Here is a 27,354-nt window from a genome sequence, read left to right as displayed (position 1 = left end):
TTACATTCAAAGTCACTGTTGTCACTGTTTGTTAACAACTACATTAATTGTTTTGTGACCTGGGTTTTAAGTTAAGTCTTAACTTAAAAAAAAAAAAATCCTATTCACCAAAACCATGAGGAGTGCAAAATGATAATGTGGTAGTCTGATCTTCCAATCCAGTGGAACCGTTACTGTGCCCCCTGGTGGAGACATTCTCCTTTAACATCAGAATCATCTGTAGAATTTATAAGAACGTAGATTGCTAGGACAGTAGCCCAACCCCCGAGTTTTTGATTTAGTAGGTATGAGTTGTGGCCTTAGAACTTGCATTTCTAAGAAGCTCCCAGGTGATAACACTGTCCACAGAGCACATCTTTTTAAATTTATTTTTTAAATTTTTTATTGTAAATTGACAAATTATAGTTGTATATATTTATAGGGTACATACAAAGTGATGTTATGATTTATGAATGCAATGTGGGCTAATTAAATCAAGCTAATTAACGTATCCATCTCCTTAAATACTTATCTTTTTTTGGTGAGAACATTTGAAATTACTCTCTTGACATTTTGAAATGTACAATACACTATTATGAACTATATTCACCATGCTGTGCAATAGATTTAAAAGAAAACTTATTCCCCCTGTCTAACTGAGGCTTTGCACCCTTTGACCACTATCTCCCTATTTCCCCACAGCCCCCAGCTTCTGGTAACTACCATTCTACTCACTGTTCTATGGGTTTGATTGTTTTAGATTCCACATTCAACTGAGAACATATATTTATCTTTCTCTGCCTGGCTTATTTCACTTAGGATAATGTCCTCCAGTTCCATTCATGTTGTCACAAATGACAATTTCCTTCCTTTTTAAGGCTGAATAGTATCCTATTGTGTATATATACCACGTTGTCTTTATCCCTTCATCTTTTGATGGATGCTTTGGTTAATTCTTTTACAGGACAACTGGGGTCTTTCCCTCAGAGAGCTCAACCAAGACCAGAGTTGGGAGGAACAGGCTTTATTACTTGCAAGTAAGTGAGATAAGAGGTGCTCACTTGCCCTGAGGCTGGGTCTCAGGCCACTGCCCTGAGTCTCAAATCACTCCCCAATGTCTCAGGCCCCTCTTGTGGGCCCTGAGTTACTGTTGCATGTTGCACTTATTTCCAGCACCAACAGGAGGAGACTGAGACCTCAGGAGGCAAACTCAATGTCAGTGGTCAAGTGTGCACAGACTAGGAATTATGTAAGAGTTACATAACATGGAACCACCCCCAGTCAAACATTCATAGATAGCATGAAAATGCTAGGTAGCCAACTATAAAAGGTGTAAGCCAGGGCAAAACAAGGCAGCAGCTCACTCTGGAGCCTGCCCACACTTTGCCTGTGAAGCGTGTATTCTTTGCCCTTTCTATTAAACTTTTTTTTCACTTTCTACTCTGACTCTGCTCTTGAGTTCTTTCCTACAGCAGAATCAAGAATCTGGTAAGGGACAAGGTCAAAAAGTCAGTGACTCAAACTACTCCAGACCCTCTCCTTTGGTAACATAAAGAGAACACTGAGGATAGCTCCCAAAGCAATATCTCCCCGAACAAGGGGAAAAGGTCATTTTGTATGGCCACAGCTCCCACCTAACTTCTTGCCCAAGTTCTTACTTAGGTCTTCTCATGTAAATGAAGTATACAAGCTTGTTCAATCTGGATTGATTGACTATGGGACATAGGCCACTGGTCAGTTCTGAAGCCCAAATTTACATTTGGGCCAGGGAAGGAATGTGACCTCTGGGCAACAGCGGGACCTCAGGAAGTTGTAATACAGGGCAAACCTTGAGCCCTCAGCTAGTACAGGTTACAGCCCAGAGGTGGCAAATTGAGACTTCCTACTGGGGCTGACTTGACCTAAAACAGGGGCTTCTCACAGCCTGAGTATTTCACCAAATCAAATGTGATAATAATGTTTAAAGATATACATTTTTCATAAAACATTAATGAATTACTGTCAGATTGCTTTTTACAAGGTTGTTAAGTTCCAAGGTCAGTGAGTAAGCAAATGGCAGTGATATTCAAATTTACCATTGAAAATCCTTCAAATCACTCTGAAATCATCATGACCTGCGCTATTACAGACTATAAAACAAGGGTTAGCATTTTTGTTATGGAGCTGTAGGCTTTATTTTCTGGAGGATGGAAACCAAGGTCTGCTTTGAAATGGAAGCAGCATGCGATTCTCCCCCTCTCTCTTCCCCCAACCTTCTCTCTCTCCCCTTCTTATCTCATTTCCTCCCTCCTTCCTAGATGTGCAATAGATGTGTATTGTTTGGGTAGATAGATAGATATAAACAGTAATTTGTCCTCACTGGATTAAACATTTTTTGCTCATGATTTGGAGTTTCCTTTTGCTGCCCAAATATAGATGAAATGAACAAACTCTTGGAAACACACAACTTACCAAAACTGATTCAAGAAAAAATGGAAATCTGAACGGACATATATCAAGTAAAGAGATTAAATTAATAATCAAAAACTTCCCAACAATGAAAATCCAGAACCAGATGGCTTCGCTGGTGAATTCTATCAAACATGTGGGGAAGAATGAACACCAATCCTTTTCAATGTCTTCCCAAAAACATAGAAGAGGGGAAAATACTTCCTAACCAATTCTATGAGGTCAGCATTACCCTGATACTAAAATCAGACAAAGATGCCACACAAAAACTAGAAACCAAAATTCTTTAAGAATATGGATGAAAATCCTCAACAAAATACTAACAAATTTAATCTAACAGTAAAAGTATTTAACTCCATGACCAAGTGGGATTTATCCAAAAAATGGTTCAACATAAAAACATTGATCAATGTAATATACCATATTAACAGAACAAAGGCAAAAACCCATATGATCATCTCAGTTGATGCAGAGGAAACATTTGACAAATCCCACACCCTTACATGATAAAAATACTCAGAAAATCTGGAAGAAAAGAGAAATTCTTCAACATGATAAGGCACATTTAGAAATAACCCACAGTTCAACATTTAGAGATAAACTAACTTTTCACTGCTGAAAGACTGAAAACTTTCCTCCTAAAATTGGGAGTAAGACAAAGATGCTTATTGTAACCACTGCTATTCAACATCGCACTTGGAACTCTAGCCAGAGCAAGAATAATGGATAACGTATATTTTGAGGTAAATTTTACTGTCAAGGATATTGACCATAACTATATTTATAAAAGTTACATTCACTAAAAAGTTATTTTCCAATATTGCATTAAATATAAATAAAAAAAATTTTAAAGCAAAATTAAAGATAGAGAAATTGACAAATTCACATCATGATGAAACTTAAAAACCTCCCATAATTGACAGACAAAACTTTTACAGTATTAGTAAGACTGTAAAAATGTTTTACGTATTAAGTAAAAATAAGTCAATGTATGCATAAAAACTATGTATCAAAATTCGTATCACACAAATTCTTCTCAAGTACACATGAAAAAGTGATAAAGTTTGACCATGTTTTACATAGAAAAATGCATTTCAATGAAAATCTAAACACTGGCATCATACTATTGACATTCTCTCAGACAATAAGATCAGTTTAGGTATCAGTAACTCAAAGAACACTAAAAAGAGCTAATGTGTTTGAAAATTACTCAACACAATTGTGAATAACTTATAAAGGAAGAAATGATATTAGATCAGAAAATACTAAGAATTAAATAATAAAAATATAATGCCTCAAAAAAAAAAGAAAGAAAGAAACTCTAGCCAGAGCAATTAGGCAAGAAATAGAAATATAAGACATAGAGATTAGACAGAAAGAAGTAAAACTATCTCTATTTATAGTTGACATGATTTGTATTTAGAAAATACCAATAAATCCGCCAAAAAACTACTAGAGCTAATTAACAAATTCAGCAAAATTGCAGAGTACAAGATCACCAACACATGAAAATCACACAAAAACCACCAGCAATGATCAATCCAAAAAGAAATTAGGAAAATATTTTCATTTCCAATAGCTTCCAAAAGAATAAAATACCTAAGAATAAATTTATGTAAGAAGGTCAAAAACTTGTATACTGAAAACTAGAAAATAAACAAATTAAAGATCTAAATAAAGGGAAAGACATCCCCTGTTCATGGATTGGAAGACTCACTGTCATGAAGGTGGCAATCCTGCTCAAAGATCTATAGATCAATGTCATCTCCATTGAAATTTCAACAGCCTGTTTTGCAGAAATGGAAAAGATGATGCTCAAATTTATATGAAATTGCAGGAAGCCCCAAACAGCCAAAACAATATAGAATAGAACAGATCTGGAAGACTCACACTTCCTGATTTCAGGACTTACTGCAAAACTGCAATAAAACAATAAAGCAAGCAAACAAAAAACAGTGTGGTGCTGGAGTAAAAATAGACAGACCAATGGAATAGAATTGAGAGTCCAGAAATAAACTCATACATCTACGGCCAACTGATTTTCTTTTCTTTTTTTTTTTTTCCCTTTTTCTTTTTTTTACTTTTTAAAAACTTTTTTTAATGCATTGATGAGAAAATTTTAAATCACATATATGTCTTCCATTTGTAGCTTGCATCATATTTCTGCTGGACAGTGTTGGTTTAGACACATTTATATCTGAATGATTTTTTTTTCTTTAAAGATGACCGGTAAGGGGATCTTAACCCTTGGCTTGGTGTTGTCAGCACCACGCTCAGCCAGTGAGTGAACCGGCCATCCCTGTATAGGATCCGAACCCCTGGCCTTGGTGTTATCAGCACCGCACTCTCCCGAGTGAGCCACAGGCCGGCCCTATCTGAATGATTTTTGAAAGACGGGTACAATTTTAATTTAATGACAGAAGTTAAATTTCTTAATCTTTCCTGTCTTCTAATAAAAGCTGAAATTTTCAGGTTTCTATATAGTTTAAACCATTATCTGTGTATTAGGGTTAAATATTCTGATTTTTTTTTTCAAAGTGTAACATATCGAAATTTATAGGCTGCAGAGCTCATGCAGTACTTGGAGCAAAATTTACATTTGTAAATACCTATATTAAAAATAAGAAAAATCTCAAATCAGTAATGTAATCTTCTACCTTAAGAAAATAGAGAAAGAAGAGCAAACTAAGCCAAAAGCAAATATAAGTAGGAAATAACAAAGATTACAACAGAAATATATGAAATAGGGAATTAAAAAACAATAGGGAAAATCAATAAAACCAAAAGTTGATTCTTTAAAAAAATCAACAAAATTTGCAAAACTTTATCTAGACTGACTAAGAAAAAAAGGGAGAAGACAATTTACTAAAATCAGAACTAAAGCAGGGGCATGGTAGAGCCGTTGTTTCTTGTATTACGCTGAAGTAGGCTTTGAGGAGAGAGACCTCCTTTCTTTTTCCAGTCTTCGCTGATCACTCTCCTTATGTCACTGCAGTCAAGTGTCTGGCAAGCCGCCTGCACGGTGGCTATGGTTATTGCTGTGGCATCAAGCCACTTCTGCAGCAGCCATGGCTGTGGTGAAAGTGGCATTTTCCGCATGCTCCTCCCCTGTTTCCAGGCAGGGGCTGCTTCCCTCGGCTCCTGCCTACAACCCTGGGCGTGCTCTGTGTCTTGCCTGCTTCTAGGCCAAGGGGGCTGCCCTCAGCTCCTCCCAAATGATTTTCAACAAGAGTGCCAAGGCCATTCAAGGAGAGACAGAGTAGTCTCTTCAATAAATGGTGCTAAAACAACTGGATATCCACATGCAAAAGACTGAAGTTAGGCTCTTACTTCACACTGTATACAAAAATTAACAAAATGGATTACAGAATCATAGACCTAAATCTAAGGGCAAAAACTACAAAACCCTTACAAGAAAACATAGGGGTAAACCTTTACGACCTTGTATTTGGCAATGGATTTTAGATTAGACACCAAAACCATTAGCAACAGAAGAAAAATAGACAAATTTGACTTCATCAAAATTAAGAACTGGTATATCAAAGGACATCATGAAAGTGAAAAGACATGTAGCAAGAAGGTGAAAAAGCAACTTACAGAATGTAAGAAATATTGGCAAATCATTTATCTGATACTGGACTTACATCCAGAAGATGTAAAGAACCCATACAACTTCATGACAAAAAGGTGAACAACCAAATTTAAAAACGGACAAAGGTCAAAACCACAATGAGATATTACCTCATACCCATTAGGATGGCAACTATTAAAAAACGAAACCAAAAACCAAAACAGAAAATAGCAAGTGTTAGAGAGGAATTAGAATACTTGTGCACTACTGGTGAATATAAAATGGTGCAGCTGCTGTAGAAAACAGCATTATGGTTCTTCAAAAAATTTAAAATAGGATTACCATATGATCCAGTATCCCACTTCTAGGTATATATTCAAAGAATTAAAAGGAAAACCTCAAATTGATATTTGCACACCCATGTTTATAGCAGCATAATTCACAATAGCCAAGAGGTAGAAGCAAACCAAACATACATTGATGGATGAATGAATAAACAAAATGTGGTGTATACACACAAGTATAATGGAATATTACTTAGCCTTCAAAAGGAATGAAGTCCAGTCACATACTACAACATGGGTGAACCTTGAGGACATTATGCCAAGTGACATAAGCAGGTCACAAAAAGATAAATACTGTATAATTCCACTTACAAGAGATATCTAAGGTAGCCAATTCGTAGAAACAGAAAGTAGAATGATGGTTGTCAGGGGATGCGGGGAGGGAAAAATGGGAAATTTAATGAATAACAGAGTTTCAGTTCTGCAAGATGATAAATTTCTGGAGATCTCTTGCACAACAATGTGAATATATTTAATACCACTAAACTGAACTGTACATTTAAAAAATGGTTAAGATGGTAAATTTTATGTTAGAGGTTAATTCTATCACAATTAAAACTTTTAAAAAAATTTTTTTAAAGATAGGAAGATTGAAAAAAAAAAAGTGGACAAATAATTTGAATAGACATTTCTCCAAAGAAGATATACAAATGGTGCTTGACATTTCTAGTCCTTAAGGAAATACAAATCAAAACCACAATGAGATACTACTTCACACCCACTAGGATGACTATAATAGTAGTAATTTTAAAAAACAGTAACAAGGGTGGGTGAGGGTGGGGAGAACTGGCACCCTTGTCACTGCAGTTAGAGTTTAAAATGGTTCAGGCTCTGTGGAAAACAGTTTGGTGGTTCCTCAAAAACTTAAACATAGAATTACCAGATGACCCCACAATTCCTCCCAAAGACAACAGAACACTGATACTCAAGCAAAAATGTATACATGACTGTTCATGACAGCACTATTCACAATAGCCTAAAGGTAGAAACAACTCAAATATCCAAATAGCCATTGTTTATCCAGATGAATGGGTCAACAAAATGTGGCATATGCAAATGAGAACAATGGAATATTACTCTGCCATGAAAAGGAATGGAGTGCTGACCCATGCTGCAATATGGATGAACCTCAAAAGTATTGTGCTAAGTAAAAGTCAGACACAAAAGGTTACATTTTGTTATAATTCCATTTATATAAAATATCCAGAATAGGTAAATCCGTAGATACAGATAGGAGATTGATGGTTGCCAGGAGTTGGGAGGAAGGGAGTTGGGAGGAAGGGAGTAGGGAGACTTCTCATGGTATGCGGTTTTCATTTGGATTTGGATAAGTGTGGTCATTGCACAACGTTGTGACTGTACTAAATTCCACTGAATTGTACACTTTAACATGGTTAATTTTATGTTATGTGGATTTCACCTCAATTTTTTAAAAAAGCAAAATAAATAACCCCATGTATAGTCATTTCTTGAATTTTGAGAGTCCAAACACACTCTTGCTGAAAACAACTAAAACTTTTGGATTAAATCAAGGGGGTGAATATTAAAAACAAAACAAAACAAAAAACATTTAAAATATACCACAGAGCTATCTAGAAAGTACAGAATCCTCAAAAAGATCAAATACAAAATTAAACTGGAAATCCAGAGTCGAGGAATACAGCAACCCTCACCAGGCAGTTTCTCCTGTACACCAGCACCAAGGAGCTTCCATGTGGAGAACCTAAGGCACAGGAGCAAAGCCTAAAGCCCACCCAAGGGGGAAATCTAGGAGAAGACACATAGATCTGGGGCCACAAAGGTATACACACACAGAAGAGGATGGGAAGAAAGTTTATTTGATTTTCTTGGGGGCTGGGTACATGTGAAAACTTTTCCCCACAATTGTAAACAGAAGGCAGCCCTCTTAAGGGTTTGTGGCAGGGCTGCCATGTACACCCACACAGCTGCAGACCCATGTGAGCTGCAGACTATACAGGATGCCTTTCACATAGACTGGTTGTAAATGGCACTCCCTGAGTTGTGCAGTGCCCAACCTACATAACCTTCCTTATGGTCTTTGTTTGTAGCCAGAATGTACACTACCTGTGTGGTTCAGTAAAACCGAAACCAAGACTTTATTTTAAAGGGATTCTGACTTGGTGGTGCCCACAAGTCTCTGGAAGAAAATTTCAGATCCTTTCTGGAGGAACCCATCTTCAAAGCAATCCTCAAAGAATTGACAGAAAGTTCTAAACAACACTAACTCGCACACACACAGAAATCACTAGATTCATAAGCATGCAGAGCACCACAGGTGAGAGCCATCAGCAATGACAGCAGACTCACAGAGATTTCAGATAACAGAATTATCAGGTACCCAATATTAAAGAGTCTATTTAATGTGCTTGAAGAAATTTGAAAAAGAATTCAATATATAAAAAATAAGAGCAAGCAAGCAGATTTAGAAAAGATTCAAGTAAAAAATTTTTAAGTGAACGATATAATAATTGAAATCAGAAACTCAAAATGTGAGTTAGAATATCTTTGCTTCATGGGCCTGTCCCGTGGCGCACTTGGGAGAGTGCGGCACTGGTAGCGCCTAGGCCACGGGTTCGGATCCTACATAGGGATGGCGGTGCGCTCACTGAAAAAAAAAAAAAAGAATCTCTTTGCTTCAGGCTTTGGAATTTAAGGTAACACCAGTGGAACTCCCACTTCTGAGAGTGTGGGGGACTGGGTCACTCTTGCTGAAATAGGTAAAGCAAGCTACAAAGACACAGCTGAAGACTAAATTGGGAACTGCAGGATACTGAGAAGGCCTCTGTGGCTGTTATTAGTATCAAAAGGAGAAAAATAAAATAAAATAAAGCAGAGGCTATCAATATTCAAAAGGATAGTGGTTGACAATTTCTAAAGTTGATAAAAAGACTTTCTTCCCCATATTCAAGAACCCTAATGATTCCTCCTTAAAACACCTTCACTTCCTCGCTCTCTGCAAACCCCTCCTCAGTCTCCTTTGGTGTTTTCATCTCAGATATCGTCCTTTTAAAGTGGAGCGACCTAAGTCTCTGCCCTGGGACCTCTGCTGTTGTTTTATCTGGTTTCAGTCCCTAAATTATCTCACCCAGCCTCGTGGCTTTAAAAACGTCTCTGTGCTGCTGAATCCCAATTCTATATCTCCAGCCTAGACATCTGAACCCTAGACTCATCCCGCCACCTGCTCTACTTCTGCACTTGTATTTTAACAGGGTTCTCAAGGTTAATGTGTCCAAAAATGAGCTCCTGGTGTTTCCTCTGAAATCTGCTTCTCCACCAGTCTCCCCTTCTCCTCTCATGCCAGTTGCTTTGGCAACACTTTGGCATCATCCTTGACTTCTCTCTTTATCCTCATACCCCAAATCTGATGCATCTTCAAATCCTCTTGGCTCTGACTTCAAAAGATGCTCAGAATTAGACCACTTCTCCACCACTGTCATCCCAGTCACAGCCGCCACCGTCTCTCACCCGGATCGTTGCTGTACCTTCCACTGGCCTCCTGCTTCTGCCCTGTCCATCGAATCTCAGCCAGATGGCTCCTGTTGAAACCCAAATCATGCTGCTCCTCTGCTCAAAACCCTCCAATGGGTTCCTATTTCACCCATAAGGCGAACATCCTTACTTTTACTTAAAATTACATTTCCAAAGTCCTGGCTTTGATTTACCGCACCTTCGTGATGTGCTCTCATTTCTTCTCAGACGGCATCCTCTTAAACTCTCCCCTCCCTCCCTCCCCTCCAGCAACACTGAACACCTTGCTGTTTCTGCCAACATGCAAGACATTTGTATCGTCCATTTCTGTTGGTTATAACAAAATACCTGAAACTGGGTGATTTATAAGAAAACAAAATTTATTGCTTACAGTTTCTGAGGCTGGGAAGTCCAAAGTCCAGGGAACACATCTGGTGAAGGCCTTGGTGGTGGCAACAGTGACGGCAGAGTGACGGTGGCAACATTGTGACGTGGTGGAGCAGAGAGAGCAGAAAGACTAACCTCCTCATTCTCTCCTTTTAAAGCCCTCCAAACCACGTCCCAACCACCATTATTAATCTATTTACTGCTGGGTCCTACAATCTAATCACCTCTTCAAAGCTCCACCTTTCAGTTACCATAATAGGATTTCCCACCCTCAACAGTTACAGTGGGAATTACATTTGGGGCGGGGGGAGGGACATTGACTTGCCATTCTGTCTACCTCAGAAGCTCTTCTCCACATCATCACCAGAAGGAGATATTTACTACTTTTGTTCTTGTTTGCCAACCTAATGAGTGAAAGAATACATAATTTTTGTGTTAACCAACATTCTTTACCTGCTGTTCCTATTACGTTCAGCAGAGTGATATAGGCACAGTGGCTTCCCAAGCTCAGGATCTCCTGCAGAGCATTTTTAAATGCCAGGCTTCTCCACAGACCTACTGGATCAGAATCTATGGAGCAGGGCCCAGGAATCTTTTTGTGTTTGTCTATGTTTTAATTTCCACAAGTGACTCCGATACAGCCAGCCGAGTACATATTCACCAATAGGCAACTGAAAATCATGAATATAGCTATGTAGAGTTGAAAAATCTAAATTTCAAAAGCTATGAATTAAGTATTTAAGAAAATAACATACCCAGGTAATTATGAGTAGATGTTCAAAATTCAATTCACGGGCAACCTTTTTATTCCACAAATTATTTGAACTAGGGATGCCTACAAGTTCCTTCCTCTGCTGCAGACACTAAAGCCTAAGATACAGAAAGCAGCTGTGAAGTGCATATTTTAGAAGGATGATTATCTGGCCCACTGGGGATCCCTTCTTAAAGTACATGAATACCTTTGGAAAAGGAAATATGGTCATGGAGATCTGGCTATCATCACTGGACTGTGGCCCATCAAACCTCCTCACTTGAAGAATGGAGAAAAAACTGCCTGCTCCTCCAGCTTTTATCAGGATGGTCCTGGGCAGAGTGAGGGATTTTAAAGACAATGACTCTTGAGGACAGGTCAGCTCAGCTGTTTGAGAGGGTAGGTGCCCTGGCAGTAGGGCAGAGACATTCTCTCCTCTTCTTGAAACCTGAAAGGGGCCACCTTATTGTCACACACTGTGAGCAGCCACCAGGTGGCGAGGTTCCCTTATTTTCCTTAAAGCTCAAAGTAAAGGTGAAAGAATAAAGGACTTCAAATTCTCTATTTGGTCAAAACTAAAGTGAAGGGGAGTGGTTGACATAAGTCATCAGAGCTGCAGATACAATCATTAGAGCACTGTAGCAGAGCTGTGCTCTGATTGAGGTCTTAGGTGCTCCACCATGGAGGCTGGGCTTTGGGTAATTATGCTGTAGCCTCCTTGTGTCTCAGTGCCTTATTCATTAAAATGGGGACAGTAACAGAACCCACCTTGCAGAGAGGTTGTGAGGAAATGATTAATGTAGGTGAAGTGCTGAGACATTGCCTGGCAAATTCTAAGTACTCGAAAAGCTTTTTTAAAAAAATGAAAAGAAAATTAAGAAAACCTCTGGTATTACAACCTCATTTTAATTTCCTTTATGCTGAGTTCTGTTTCAGATTTCTCTTTATTCTTTAAATGCTCTAGAAAGTCACATCTATGTCAAAACTGGAAATGACCTAGTTAGAATAGATATATAAGTAGAAAACAGGGCTCAAGTACTTTTGTTTTGAGAAAAATCAATGTACAAACCCCCCAAATTTATAAAATAGATAAATTCAAGAGATTGCAAAGAGTGTTTTTCAAAAGAGATTCATCAGAGGCCGAGCCCGTGGCGCACTGGGGAGAGTGCAGTGCTGGGAGCGCAGCGACGCTCCCGCCGCGGGTTCGAATCCTATATAGGAATGGCCGGTGCACTCACTGGCTGAGTACCGGTCACGAAAAAGGCAAAAAAAAAAAAAAAGAGATTCATCAGTCTTCCTTAAAAAGTAAGTTTTCTTTTTGTATTAAGAATTTGGTTCAATTTATTAAGTTGAGTTTGCTCCTAACTGCGCCCTGAAGTGAGATGCAGGCCTCCTTAGGACAAATCGTGAAGCTGATAATTTGGCTTCTGCACCATCTGCTTTCCCTTTTTGCAGGTTTTCCCTTCCTCACAAGCTTGCCATGCTACCTGCCTGCAGTCCACCCTCCTTGGTCTCCCAATCCCCTCCCTCTAGCAGGGGCACAGGCAAAGGAGGAAGATTGGAAGGAAATATAATATCTTCCAGTTCGCAGGCTGAAGGGATGGAATGGAGCTCAGATCTGTGTTCAAAACTCATTTTACCACTTAAAATATGAGTAATTTGGAGAAAACACTGCACATCTCTGAGCCTCAATTTCCTCACTTACAAAATGAGGATAATTATCTAGTTATTAGTGTTATTGTAAGAATTAAATGAGTTAACTAACATATGTCACCCAAATTTATATCACTGACCCTGTTGCCCGGTCTTAGTCTCTCTGTCATATTTAAATGAATGCAATCCAATATCCAAGAGCAAACAAAAGTGATTCCAATCCTTATACTAATCTCTCATAGACTACTATATGGGAACTAACATCTCTTAAAATTTATTTTCTGTTCCTTTGCTCTGTCTCTTTCCCATTCCATGTCTCTCCCAAAGCATTGCTCCCATTCCCAAAACAAAACTTCCCTGAAATCCTGAGTTTATTTCCCTGCTTGCTCCCCCTTTTCCTCCCATCTCTATTCTTTCTTCTCTTTTGACCACATACCCATCTCCAATTTTCTTTCTGAACTTTGCCCTGATTCTGCATCACAAAATCCAGCAAAGAGGACAGTAAAGGTGAGAAAGGAGTGAGGCCTACAGGCCAAAGGCAGGATTTTCTTAAAATTTTGTATAATTTTAAAATAATAAGCATATACATATGGAAAGATATTTGCCCATGGCCTGATACAAGAGCAAGTACACAAATAAATATTAGTTTCCTCTCCTCTTACCTTACTGACTTGTAAATTTCGGATAGACTTCCCTCTGTAAGCTACTTCTGGAAATATTTGTTTCTTGCTCCAGTCCCACATTGCCCATCAGGTTTTGTTAGGAGTTCTTTTCTATAAAATCATATTCCTTCATGAAGACAGAAATGCAGTTGGGGGATGTCTGGGTCAGAAACCAGAGGATTCCTGGGCAAGTCACTAATTTGTACTCAGTGGCAACTTATTGGCACATTGGACAAGCTATTCTTGGCTCCTCTCAGTGTAAGATATTTAACATTCTCAGATGACGCTGTTCACTTATCTTAGTAAGTAATTTAGGGATTTCTTTCTACACAAAATCTGTTACTCTTTGGGAATCTTCTTGAGCAACTGCCCTTTTTCTTAAATAACAATAAGTACCAAGGTTTTCATTGACAGTCTAAAATATAACCTTGGAAGTGACAGCTAAATATAAAGAGGCTTGGTGAAAAGCCCTCACATATGAAACTTATTTTATTCACAAAGAGCACAACCAGATCCTGCCATATTAACTTTTATCATTAACTAAAGATTTGAGATACAGAGAATTTTGTTTTATTTATTTGCATCTTATCTCATTTTACTTTGTTTCTTTTTCTCTCTAGTTTATCTACCTCATTAATCACTTTAAGAAGAAGATTTTTGGCTCTATTAACTATTTCAATTGTTTTTCTACTCTCTATTTCCCTTATCTATATATTTTCTCCCTGCTGCTTTCTACAGCATTTTTCATCTTCTTGAAATAAATTGTTAGTTCATTTGTTTTAAATATTACTTTTATTAGATCAATTCAATTCTTTAATTTTCCTCCAAGTATTATTTTAACTATTTACCTTATATTTTGATACATAATGTTTTCATTACCAATGATTCCTAAATTTTATATCTTATGATTTACTCTTGAAACCAAGGGTTATTATGTAGGATTTTTTTTTAGTTATGAGACATATGAAAATTTTAAGTCATCCTTTTGCTATTGACTTCTAAATTGATTACATTGAAGGCAGAAAACATATTTTCTATGATGTTGATTATTTCAAATTTATTGATACTTCTTTTGTGGGCTGATTTAAGGTTAAATTTTTTGAATGCTAAAAAACTTTAAAAGTATGTGTATAAATTTCACCTCAATTAAAGAAGAAGCATATGTACTTTTTGTACCTTCTTGGTCTCTTATTCCTTTAGTCAGTATGTAATGTAACTACACTGTTTGTCCTTTACCTTCTCTTTTGTTTGGTAAGATTGATGCCTCAGATATTTTTGTTTCATATTTTCCTGTTACATTTTTCCATTTTTTATTTTCAACTGTTCTTTTGATAACTACAAAATCTGCTCTGACTGGGTCAACTAAATTATAATGCCTTTAGAAGCTGTCAATAAGCCAGCAGTCACATCTGCATGTCCTGGAGAATGTTATCATAAGACCACTTTAACATAAGAAACCAGACATACATTCATGAGAAAAAGTAATAAAATAACCTAGAATTCCTCTTGTAACCCTCACCTTACATTCTGGCATGTAGGTAACCTAGTAACAAACCAAAATCTATACATGTGTATTAGCCAATGGAAAAACTGATGTAATGGTTAGGGAGCTGTCCTCTTCTTTCTCTCCTTCAATTCTCTCCCTTTGTGTGTCTAAAATGCTGAGTTCTGCTGGCCCATTTTGGAGCACATTTCTCAGAGAAATCTGACCTATGCATTTCCTGGCTGCATTTGTAACAAAGTGGCTCCATGCTTATCTGTTTGGCCTCAATTTCTTTTAGGTAAAAACTTTATATCCTTCTTAATGTATTTCTTATCAAATATATATTGCTGAAACTTATTTTGCAATCTATCTGAGAATCTCAGCTTTTGATTAGTGTGTTTAACCCATTTACATTTATTGTAACCATTGTAATATTGGGACTTATTTATGTATCTTTACTTCTTTGTTTCTTTTTACCATGTTTCATTTTGTTACTTTTTTTTTACTCTCCTAATTACCACTAGTTAGTTTAAATACTTTTCTAATAATTTTAGAATTATAAATTCTATTTTTTAATGTCTTACAAGACCAATAGTTATGTTTATTTCTCAGTCTAAGTTTAAATGTTATTAATCTCTGAATCTTATCCACCTACCCCCAACAAATTAAGAATTTTAGCAGAGTTTCTTATTTTCCACTGCACACCTTCATATTGATGTTGATAGCATCTGGAGATTTAGTACTAGATTGCACTTTGATTTTGTTGTTGAGCCATTGCTTATTTAGACTTCAGTAAACTTTAATGAATTATTCATCCTACCAGCATGAGCAATGGATTTCTGATCAATGGAGTCTGACCACTGCTTTGGACTGGCACTGCTGATTTTTTGCCCTGCTGTAGTGGAGAAAATAAAATGGCCCTGTGAGAGAGCTCTCTTTCAATTCATCCCACATCTGTGTTCTCTGGTGCTCTCCTGCTTCAGGCTACTTTCCCAGAAACTGTTCCCCCACTTCAGACCCCAGCAACTTTCTATTGCTATGAAAGTTTTTCACATTCTTGTGTTGATTTGTCAACATGGCTGATATCCATCAATCTCTTCATCACCCCTGTGATGCCACCAATGTAGGGATGGGAAGGAGTCAAGCAAAGGTTCAGATGGCCTGTGCTAGTTGCCATCTTATCTGAAATTAGAAATTTTAAATCTGTTTTATGTTCTTCACAGGGTTATTAGTAGAATCAAAGGAGATAAAATAAGTATGTGAAAGTTCTTAAAAACTGTGTTTCATAACTGTTCACTATGTGTTATGGAGGGTTTTTTTTTTTTTTTTTCCTCTAGAGATTTAAATGGGCAGGAACTTAGAGAGAAGAAAAGCAGTAACTAGCTCATTATGGCAATTTTGCACTATTTTCAGCTGGCAGACTTTGAGGTGAGTGATATATTCATAACTGAAATATTAGAGAAAGTCTTCCTACCCTATTTAAAATTTTGGCTTGAATTTTTTTAACACAATGGACTAAAGAATATGATGCATGATGGGATGGGGATCAATAGAAGGGTCAAAAGTCAATGTAAGCTTATTTTTTTCTCCCATGTTACACTGACAACAAACTTCAAAGAGAAAATTAGTATAAATACTATTTGTACTTGAAGATGAATATTGACTTCATTAGGAAGATGATAGCTAAGTCCTCCGTCTCATTATCGTGATGATCCTTTCTAGAAGACATTTTTCTTAAAACTAAAAATATAGGGCAAGAGAGATGGTACATTTACATCATCTCGGTAAATGAATTATTCTATTTAACTTCAAAAGTATACAATTATTTTTGCGCCATTCTGCAGATTGTTTCACTAAAGTACTAAACCAAATAAATATTAAAAACACACTTTTTAAATATTTTTATTAAATATTAATTTTTTGTTAATTACCACTAAAAGAAATATAGACTATTTATTTTAATTGTCTTTTTAATTTTTTATTAATTACCACTAAAATAAATATAGACAATTTATCATTCCTTGGAGTATAATAGAGAATAATGATTTTCTGTATTCTTTGTACTAATGAGATAATGATTATTTTCATTTTTCTTTGTAACAATTCAATAAAAAATCATAAGCACCACATTTTGGGGGCTGTAAACTGTGTCCAAACAAAAAGAATAAAAACAAGAGTTTGATTTTCAATGATAAAAGAGGAAAAATATAGATACAGCATCAGATGTTTTTAAACAAACTTTAAAAATTTTCCCCTTGTGAAAATGGGGTGATAAGGACAAAACTGTTTTACCTAAAACTGCTTCTCAAGTTTTGCTTTGATAAAGAATGCTAAATCAAATAACAACAAACTACCTGAAAAATCTGAGTGAAACAATGACAAAAACTCAAATCATCTCATCATAATTTCTCTAAATTTATTGAGAGACCTGATTATTTTACTACAATCCCTGGTGCAAATTTTAAAGTGATTGATTTAACAACCTGTAATCTAAAGTATGTACAAATTCTAATTTTTTCCAAATGTATAAAACATCCGGGATTATTCATGAGTTTTGTCTTATATTTAAAAATAAGTCTGTGGCCATACAGTCTTTATAGATTCCATAAAATCATTTACCAGTGCATGGTGTGTGTGTGTGTGTGTGTGTGTGTGTGTGTGTGTATACTATCTCAGACAGAAATCAGTGCAGTAGAAATGTCATGCTGTTTCTTCTTAACCTGTTTAAACAAGTGGAGGAAGCCAGAGGCAATCTTCCCACAGCAATTTATTAGTGAGTGTTCCAGTTGGTATGGTTCTAGTGGCACTGAACAGAAGATTCGACTCAATAGGCACCAATAGAATAAAAAGCCTAAGGTAGGGTGATTCTGTGCTTAGTTAAGTCAGTGGCTGATTGCCATTACTGAGGACCCAGGTTTTCTTCATTCTCAGCAGTGTTTTGCTTATTATGTTGGCTCTTACCTCTGGCTTGCAGGATAGCTGCAGCAGCTTCAAGTACTTCATGACACGAAAACGCTCCCTCATATCCCCCCTTTAAGACTAAGAAAAACTCTCCTATATTCACTGTGCAGAATTATAGACTTGCCCATTCCCAAATTATTCACTGGCAAGGAAAATGGAATTTCCATGACTGACTTAGATTAATCGAGGTTATTCTCCGTAGGGCTGGGGAAAGTTCCAGCCTTTTCTAAAGTATTCAGTCTCCTGATAGCTGAACAAAGTCAAGGTTCTGATTACAAGAAAGATGAGTGAACAGAATGGCTGCAGGGTAGATGGGCAGCAGTGTCTGTTATGTTGAATCAGAGGAGACGCCTATAAGGAATTGTCTTTAAAACCAGGGATCATGCTTTCAGGGTATATGACTCTTGGGACGAGAATAAATACAAGAGAATAACTGGGCAAAAATTTTTTTTCCTGATTTGATATGGCAGCCTGAACTCCTGATGATTTCTCAGGGAAAGATAAAATACTGTGATAGTGTTTCTTAAAAGAGACAAGAAATTCCCTACATAGAGGACCCAGTGATTCAGTATTATATTTGTAACTAAAAGAAAAGTTGGGGAAAATGTAATTGGATCAATTAGGGTACCTTTTTTTTCAATCTTATTTATATTTATTTTTGTGGAGTACAGTGTGTTGTTTCAATACTACACAATGAATGCATGCATATACTACACAATGGACCACTTAGGGTAGACAGCACAGATTTGTACTCATCCGTCCACCCCTTCTCCTCCTCTCACCCCACCTCCCCTCCCAGCCTCTGGTAACCATTATTCTACTCTCTACTTCTATGAAAACCACTTTTTTTTTTTTTTTAAGATTCCACATATGAGTGAGACCATGCAGCATTTGTCTTTCTGTTCCTGACAACTTCACTTAACATGACAGTTTCTGATTCCGTCCATGTTGCTGTAAATGATAGAATATCATTTCTTTTTATAGCTGAATAGCATTCCATTGTGTATATGTACCACAGTTTTTTTTATCCATTCATCCATTGATGGGCATTTAGCTTGATTCCATCTCTCAGCTATTGTGAATAGCATTGCTATGAACATGGGAGTGTGGGTGTCTTTTGGATACATTGATTTCATTTTCTTTGGGTATGTACCCAGTAGTGGTATAACTGGATCATAGGGTAGATCTATTTTTGGTTCTCTGAAGAACCTCCATACTGTTTTCCACAATGGCTGTACCTATTTACACTCCCACCAACAATTTGGGAGTGTTCCCTTTTCTCCATATCCTCACCAGCACTTGTTATTTTCTGTCTTGATAACACCCGTTCTAATTAGCATGAGACGATATCTCACTGTGGTCTTAATTTGCATTTCCCCGATGATTAGTGATTCTGAGCATTTTTTCATGTGCTTTTTGGCAATTTGCATGTCTTCTTTGAGAAATGTCTATTCAGTTTCTTTTCCCATTTTTAAATTGGGTTATTTGTTTGCTGTTGAGCTGAGTTCATTATATATTCTGGATATTAGCCCCTTGTGTGTTGTGTAGTTTGCAAACACTTTCTCCAATTCCATAGGTTATCTCTTCACTTTGTTGATACTGCCCCTTGCTGTGCAAAAGCTTTTTATTTTGATGAGTCCCATTTGTGCATTTTGGCTTTACAGGCCTGTGCCTTTGTAGTCTCATTCCAAAAAAAGGCACTGCCCATTCCCATTTCATGTAGAATTTTCTTTATGTTTGCTTCTAATAGTTTCATAGTTTCAGGTCTTAAATTTAGGTTGTTAATCCAATTTGAGTTGATTTTTGTGTATGATGAAAGATGGGGTCTAGTTTAAATCTTCTGCATGTGGATATCCAGTTTTCGCAGCACCACTTGTTGAAGAGGCTGTCCTTTTCCCACTGTAGATTCTTGACACCTTTGTCAAACATCAGTTGTCTGTGTGTGAGTTTGTTTCTGGGCTCTCTAATCTGTTCCATTCATCTATTTGTCTATTTTTATGCCAGTACCATGCTGTTTTGGTTATTATAGGTTTATAGTATATTTTGAAGTCAGGAAGTGTGATGCCTACAACTTTTTTCTTTTTGTTCAAGATTGCTTTAGATACACAGGGCCTTTTGTGGTTCCAAACAAATTTTAAGATCACTTTTTCTATCTCTGTGAAGAATGCCATTAGTATTTTGATAGGGGTTGTGTTGAATGTGTAGATCACTTTGAGTAACATGGACATTTTGATGATATTAATTCTTCCAATCTATGAACATGGTATATCTTTCCATTTATTTGTGTCCTCTTCAATTTTTTTTCACCAATCTTTTATAGTTTTCATTGTAGATGTCTTTCACCTCCTTGATTAAATTTACTCCTAGGTATTTCTTTTGGGGGTAGCTATTGTGAATGGGATTACCTTCTTGATTTCTTCTTTGGCTATTTCATTATTGTCATGTAGGAATGCTATTGATTTTTGTGTGATTTTGTATCCTGCTACTATACTGAATTCATTTATTAGTTCTAATAATTTTTTGGTGGAATTTTTAGGGTTTTCTATGTATTTGATCATATCATCTGCAAATAGGGATAGTTTGACTTCCTCCTTTCCCATTTAGATGCCCTTTATTGTTTTCTCTTGCCTTATTATGCTGGCTAGAACTTCAGTGCTATGTTGAAGAAGAGTGGGGAAAGTGGACATCCTCATCTTGTTCCAGATCCTAGAGGAAAAGCCTTTGATTTTTGTCCATTCAGTATGATAGCAGCTGTAGGTTTGTCATATACGGCCTTTATTGTGTTGAGGTACCTTCCTCTATACCTAATTTGTTGGGTGTTTTCATCACGAATTAGTGTTGGATTTTATTAAATGTTTTCCTGCATCTGTTGAGATGATCATATGGCTTTTTTTCCTTTGTTCTGTTGACGTGGTGTATCACATTTATTGACTTGTGTATGTTGAACCATCCTTGCATCCCTGGGATGAATCCCATTTTAACATGGTTAATGATATTTAATGTGTTGTTGGATTCTGTTTGCTAGTATTTTGTTGAAGATCTTCACATCTGTGTTCATTAGAGATACTGGTCTGTAGTTTTCTTTTTTTGTTGTGTCTTTTTCCAGTTTTGGCATGAGGTTAGGGTTGGCCTCATAGAATGAGTTTGGAAGCATTCCCTCCTCTTCAAGTTTTTGGAAGGGTTTGAGAAGAATTGGCATTAGTTCTTCAAATGTTTGGTAGAATTCAGCAGTGAAGCCATCTGCTCCTGGGGTTTCCTTTGTTGGGAGACTTTCTACTACTGCTTCAATCTCATTACTCATTATTGGTCTGTTTAGGTTTTCTAGTTTTTCATGATTCAACCTTGGTAAGTTGTATGTGTCCAGAAATTTATCCATTTCTTGTAGGTTTTCCAGTTTGTTCTCATATAGTTGTTCATAGTGGTCTCTTATGACCCTTTGTATTTCTGTGGTATCAGTTGTAATGTCTCTTTTTTCATTTCTGATTTTATTTACTTGAGTCTTCTCTCTGTTTTTCTTCATTAGTCTAGCTAAAAGTTTATTGATTTTGTTTGTTTTTGAAAAAACAGCTCTTTGTCTCATCAATCTTTTGTATTCTTTTAAATTTTCTAATTCTTTTATTTCTATTCTGGTCTTTATTATTTCTCTCCTTCTACTAATTTGGGGTTTTGTTTGTTCCTGTTTTTCTAAGTCCTTGAGGTATAATGTTAGGTTGTTTATTTGGTGTCTTTCTTCTCTTTTGATGTAGGCATTTACTGCTACAAACGTCCCTCTAAGAACTGCTTTTGCTGTTTCCCATAGGTTCTGGTCAGCTGTGTTTTCATTTTCATTTGTCTCAAAGAATTTTTAATTTCCTTTTTGATTTCTTCTTTGACCTATTCATTGTTTAGGAACATATTGTTTAATTTCCATGTATTTGTATATATTCTAGTGTCCCTTTTGTTGTTGATTTCTAGTTTTATTCCATTGTGGTCAGACACGGTAATTGATACTGTTTCAATTTTTTAAAATTTGTTGAGGCTTGTTTTGTTGCCTAACATGTGATTTCTTCTAGAGAATATTCCATGTGCTGCTGAGAAAAATGTGTATTCTGCAGCCTTCAGGTGATATGCTCTATATATGTCTGTTAGGTCTAATCAGCGTAGAATAGAGATTAATTCTGATGTACCCTGGTTAATTTTCTGTTTGGATGATCTGTCCTTTGCTGAAAGTGGGGTGCTAAAGTACCCAACTACTATTATGTTGCAATACTTCCAGCTTCAATTTATAGAAACTCCATCTCTGACAGGCTTACACAATAGGAAAATCTCATCTTTCATCACAGGAAGTCCAGAGGTAGGAGAGACTCCTGGGTTGGTAGAATTGGCTCTTTCCTTTGCTTGTCCCTACCTTCCTTAGTTTGGCTTCATGCTTAGGGTGGTAGCTGTAATGATTCCAGTTATCACAGCCAGTCAAGGCAACATCCTAGGCAGACTGACGGCTGCCTATTAGGAGTGCAAGGACTTTTCCCAGATGTATCAGAGTAATACGCCTCTCCATACTGGCAAGAGTGGGGTCATATGTCCATTCTTGAGTCAACCGCTGCCTGGGTGATTGGCTTAGTAAACATCTACAGTATGAGATTCTGATTGCACATTTTTTTCAGTGGAATTGGGACAACCAATTGTCCCTTACCTCTATAACTCTAGTTAATCTAGATTGGGGGTCAGCAAACTAATCTGGCTTACAACATGCTTTTGTCAACACAGTTTTATTGAAACACAGCCCCATCAATTTCTTTATGGATTTTTGATGGCTGCTTTCCTGCTGCAATGAAAAAGTTGAGTGGTTGTGAGAGACTGTACAGCCTGCAAAACCTAAAATATTTTCTACATTGTCTTCTACTGAACAAAATAGAATTAACTGCAGTACATCCTTTTATTTGCTTTAAACTACTGTCTGAAAATAGTATCTTTTAATTTTATTATTCTAGGATAGAGTGAAACCTATGATCATCTTATTCATAGTTATAAGATTAGGTGTATTTTCCCCTTTTCCCTGGGGCTTTTTCCAAATTGAAGAAACCTAATCTACATAGGATACCAAGATATAGTCAAGTCAACAGATTCTTGCTGTTTGTACAGTGTTTCAGTGAGTGGTGTGATGGACCCAGTTCATACTGACTTGCAAGAGCCAATTGTTAGCATTGTTTTCCAATTTTGCCTTCAGTGACCACCTTGGTAGTGTGAAATTGACCATTGTGAGAATAGTTATCTTGGAAATCAGCAAATATTACAAATTAAGTCTTTTGGTTTTTTCTCATGAAGGTCTGGTTGTTAAACATTTACCAGCAAACCATGGCTCCAGCAATTATTAGTACATTTTGCATACTGTGGTCTGTTATATAACCCTGTAACAGAGAATGTCTGTATGTGATCTGGGTATTGCAAATACGTTTGTAGTTTAAGATGAATTTATAATCTGAAATGATCAGTCAGTTAAATTCCTTTTGCGATAAAGTAATGTAGCCTATGTTTTAAATTTTACATAGTTTTTGGTTTATATAGGTTTTTTCTAAGTATTTCTCAGATAAATTTTGCAGATAAAATCAATGAAAGAAAAATATCTTCTCCTTATACTATCTGAAACTATGAGCATATTTATATGTATAATTTATATAAACAATTTGTGTATGAATAAAGCAAGAACTTATCTATCAGTGCACATGGGTCAAGTGTTCTGAATTCTCACATTGTTCTAGGGTGGGGAGCAGTGTTCACTAAGATCTGAAAAGAAGCCCTAGGTCTTAAAAGGCTTCCTTAATATAAAAGTGCACTCATTCATTTAACAAATATTTATCAAGCACATATTAAGTCCCAGGTGATGATTTTAAAAAGACCTAATCCCCGCTTACATGAGCCTTACAATCTAGTGGGAGAGATAGACATTAAGCAATCACAGAAATGAGTGCAAAATTAACAGTGGAACAGAGAGAAAGAAATGCAAGTCTTTGCAAGCATGGGAGACTGACCCAGCTTGGAAGGCACTGAAAGACAACCACTGGATCTGGACTGCAGAATAAGAAGAGAGTTCTGAATTGAAATCTATTTTCCAGGAGATACTGGAAAAACATGCAGCCATTATGCGCCCAAGAACAATGAGGGGGTTGAAGAGTTTTAAGCAGGATTAGATATGCATTATCGAAAGATCACTGGCTACCAGATGGCAAACAGGTTGTGGAACAGGAAGAATAGACAGAGGGAGGCCAGTTCCTTGACTATTGCGGCAGTTCCAGTAGGGGATTTGGAGGCCTCAGCAGTTTCAATGTTGAAAAGTGGCTGGAACCCCATGTGAACCGACTGGGTTTCCCATGAAACGCTTAAACTACCTTCAAGAAACTTATGATATAATTGAAGAGGTGACTCACAGGCATAAAGTTATAGAAACCACATATAATTAGGAAGTAAACTGAGTAGTTCAAACTCTGAGTACCACAGGAGTTAAGAGCGGGAGTGGGTCAGGATTCCAAGGTTAAGAACCTGGGAAGGGAGGCCAGAAGTAAGATGTGGCAAGAGGCAGCACAGCAAGGAAAGAGCCCAGGGAGCAGCGAGGGCACTCTGGGAGAGAGGAACAAATATTGCTGGACATGCGAGGAAAGGCCGAATTATGAGAACTCAAGAAGGCCAGACTTTTAAAAACTTCATGTGAGATTAAAGAATGAGCCATTCAAAAATGTTTTACCTAGGAAGGATACAGACGAAAGCAAGATTTAAAGAAATTTAATTTTGCCAGACTTTTGTGGTTATGTAAACCAAGAAACACTTGCTGCCTGCATGGTCGAGTGAGGGACTGGACTTAGATGGCAGCAATTAGGAGTGGTGATGAGAGACAAATATTAGGACATCCAACAGGTTGGAAATAATGAACTTACTTTAGACATACAATGAGCTTGAAATGATGAGTTCCCCAGTAATACATATCCACTAGGCAATATAGACCGGATGGTTTTATTTACATTCCTCTGCACCGTTTCCAATCCCATGTTGTCTTTTCTCATTAGCCTTGGTGAAAGGAATGTTCCATGATTTGTACAAAGGAAAACAACTGATTTCTAAAGCACTTGGTAAGATTTTACAGAATGCAATATTTTTATATATCACATCAATCTCACATTAAATAGTATTTTGATACAATAAAATTGAGTTGCCCAGTCACAGATTTGTCTGTGCCACTTTTAATAAGTAACTACTGATTTTCAGAAAAACTGATGATAGTGTTTTTAAGAACTATAAACAGAATTTTATTTTAGTGAGCTGGGTGAGATAAAAAATAATTTATAATGTTTAACTTCTGTTAAAATTAATATATTGAATTCTATAGCAGAATACCCTTATGGTGCATTATACATTTTTATAAAGAAACTCATACACACATGTCCTGTTTGCAAATCTTTTCTGGTATACTAATGACCCACCCTCCATTGTTCCTTTTCATCAGAGATGAAATATTCTTTATCTCTTCATCCTCTTACCTTTCAACTCTCCTGAAATAAACTACCTCCTAAATACCAATACAGTGTTTTATAGAAAATCTCAAATTTCAAAGATCCAAACACACTACAAAAGACAAACACCAAAAGAACAATGTCATTGCTTGAGAGATTAGCTTCAGAAAGGGCAACAACTGTTGGAGGCATCTGCTAAGTGAGATTTTTAATTTAATGGAATTTGTTGTAACTCTATCAGCAAAGTGCAATTGCTGTGTACCATCTGTTGAGGCTTTGAAACTGCTTTCTTACATAGAACCAGATGTAATGATCATGTTCATTAAAGTGGAATAATACTTTTTACTAACTTTTCTTCTTTCCACTTATTTTCAGAGTCATTAGAATATGAATTGGGAAGAAAAAACATAATCTCAAGAGTCAAAGGGACAACTCAACAACAAAAACAAACAACCAGATTAAGAAATGGACAAAGGACTTGAATAAAAATTTCTCCAAAAAAAAAAAATACAAATGGCCAATAAGCATGGGCAAAGATATTCAACATCACTAATCATTAGAGAAATGCAAATCAAAACCACAGTGAGCTGCCACTTCACGCCCATTAGGATGGCGATTATAAAAAAACCCCAGAAAATAACAGGTGTTGACAAGGATGTGGAGACATTAGAACCTTTGCACACTGCTGGTGGGAATGTAAAATGGTGCAGATGCTATGGAAAATGGTATGGAAGTTCCAAAATAAATTAAAAATAGAATTACCATATGATCCAGCAATTCTGCTTCTAGGTATATTCCCAAAAGAATTGAAAGCAGGGACTTGAGCAGATGTTTGCACAGCCATGTCCAAAGCAACATTATTCATAATAGACAAAGGAAGAAGCAACCCAAATGTCCATTGATGGATAAATGGATAAGGAAAATGTGGTACATGCATACAATGGAATATTATTCAGTCTTTAAACAGAAGGAAATTCTATCACATGCTTCGACATGGCTGAACATTGGAGACATGATGCAACATGAAATAACCCAGCTATAAAAGAACAAATGCTACATGATTATACCCATATAAGATGCCTAGAAGAGTGAAATTCATAGTCGGAAAGTAGAAAGGTGGTTGCCAGGGGCTGGGGAATGAGAAGCTGGTTGATGGGTATGGAGCTTCAGTTTGGGAAGATGGAAAAAGTTCTGGAGAAGGAAAGTGGTGAGGATTGCACAACAATGTGAATGTACTTAATGCCACTGACCTGTTCACTTAAAAATGGTTACAATAGTTATAATTTTATATTGTGGATATTTTCCCACAATAAGAAAGAGTCAAAGGGACCCAGAAGAGAAATCTGTTGACTGAAAGAACCTAATTAATGGCTTAAACTTCAGCCAGATTAACTAACTTGTGCAGGACTCTGCGCACGCCCTCGCTGCAGTGAGTGCTGATGCTGGTGGTCACCACGGCGCAAAAGGCCCGAAAAAGGAGGGCCATCCAGGGTGTTCGGAGAGTAGCGCATAGGAATGTCACCCACGGATGAGCCCTCATTCTTCTCCCGGAGAGAGCCCAGAAAGCCACCTAGAGAAGCAGCTCAGGAAGCCTTCAGGGTGGAGACTTACAGCACACATTTCATCGGTAAACTTCTGCCTCTGTAAGAAAATAGGCAAAGGAGTTCAAAATCTTATATATGTTGTTACTATAAATGTAATACTTTTGTGTTGTAGAAATTTGAAAATTCAGGAGAGTAGAAGAAAGTAGAAATTCCGTGTCTTAGAGGCTGCAGCTCATTTTGAGGGTTTTCCTCCATGCTTTTTATGTATTGTGGGGATTTGAAAGACCAAACTTTGAATGAATTATAAGGGTGCAGTACTGTGCAGTGTCATTAAGATGAAGCCAATTTAAAATATTAATTAGGATCTTGTTCTTTCACATCCTCATGCTGTACATAGTGTTATATAGACCTGTCATTATTCCCACTGTCTAAAAGAATGAGCATTATGATCTATTATCTGAAAGAACAAAATATTTCTTGTAAAAAAGCATTATAAATACATTTGGAGTGCCAGTGACATCGCTTCACACCTCTCAGAGCCACTTTCTGCAGGGTTCTCTTCTGCTGCTCTTCTCTCCCGCTCTCTCCTGCTCTTTTTTTT

The 27,354-nt window shown here is 36.9% G+C and overlaps 1 protein-coding gene across 1 annotated transcript in view; it reads left to right on the top strand.

Moving 5' to 3' along the window:
* The window catches only part of TNFSF10 (TNF superfamily member 10), a 47,841-nt gene extending 22,180 nt beyond the window's left edge, over positions 1 to 25,661 (top strand). Inside the window, exons 5-6 of the mRNA XM_063115260.1 lie at positions 944 to 1,016; positions 25,585 to 25,661. Of these exons, the coding sequence (XP_062971330.1) occupies positions 944 to 1,016; positions 25,585 to 25,600 (89 nt within the window). The 3' untranslated portion in view covers positions 25,601 to 25,661. The remainder of the gene's footprint in view (positions 1 to 943; positions 1,017 to 25,584) is intronic.
* The last annotated feature ends 1,693 nt before the right edge of the window (positions 25,662 to 27,354 follow it).

Source organism: Cynocephalus volans, chromosome 1, assembly GCF_027409185.1.
Source record: "Cynocephalus volans isolate mCynVol1 chromosome 1, mCynVol1.pri, whole genome shotgun sequence".
Lineage (NCBI taxonomy): Eukaryota > Metazoa > Chordata > Mammalia > Dermoptera > Cynocephalidae > Cynocephalus > Cynocephalus volans.
This window is presented reverse-complemented; position numbering and strand designations above follow the sequence as displayed.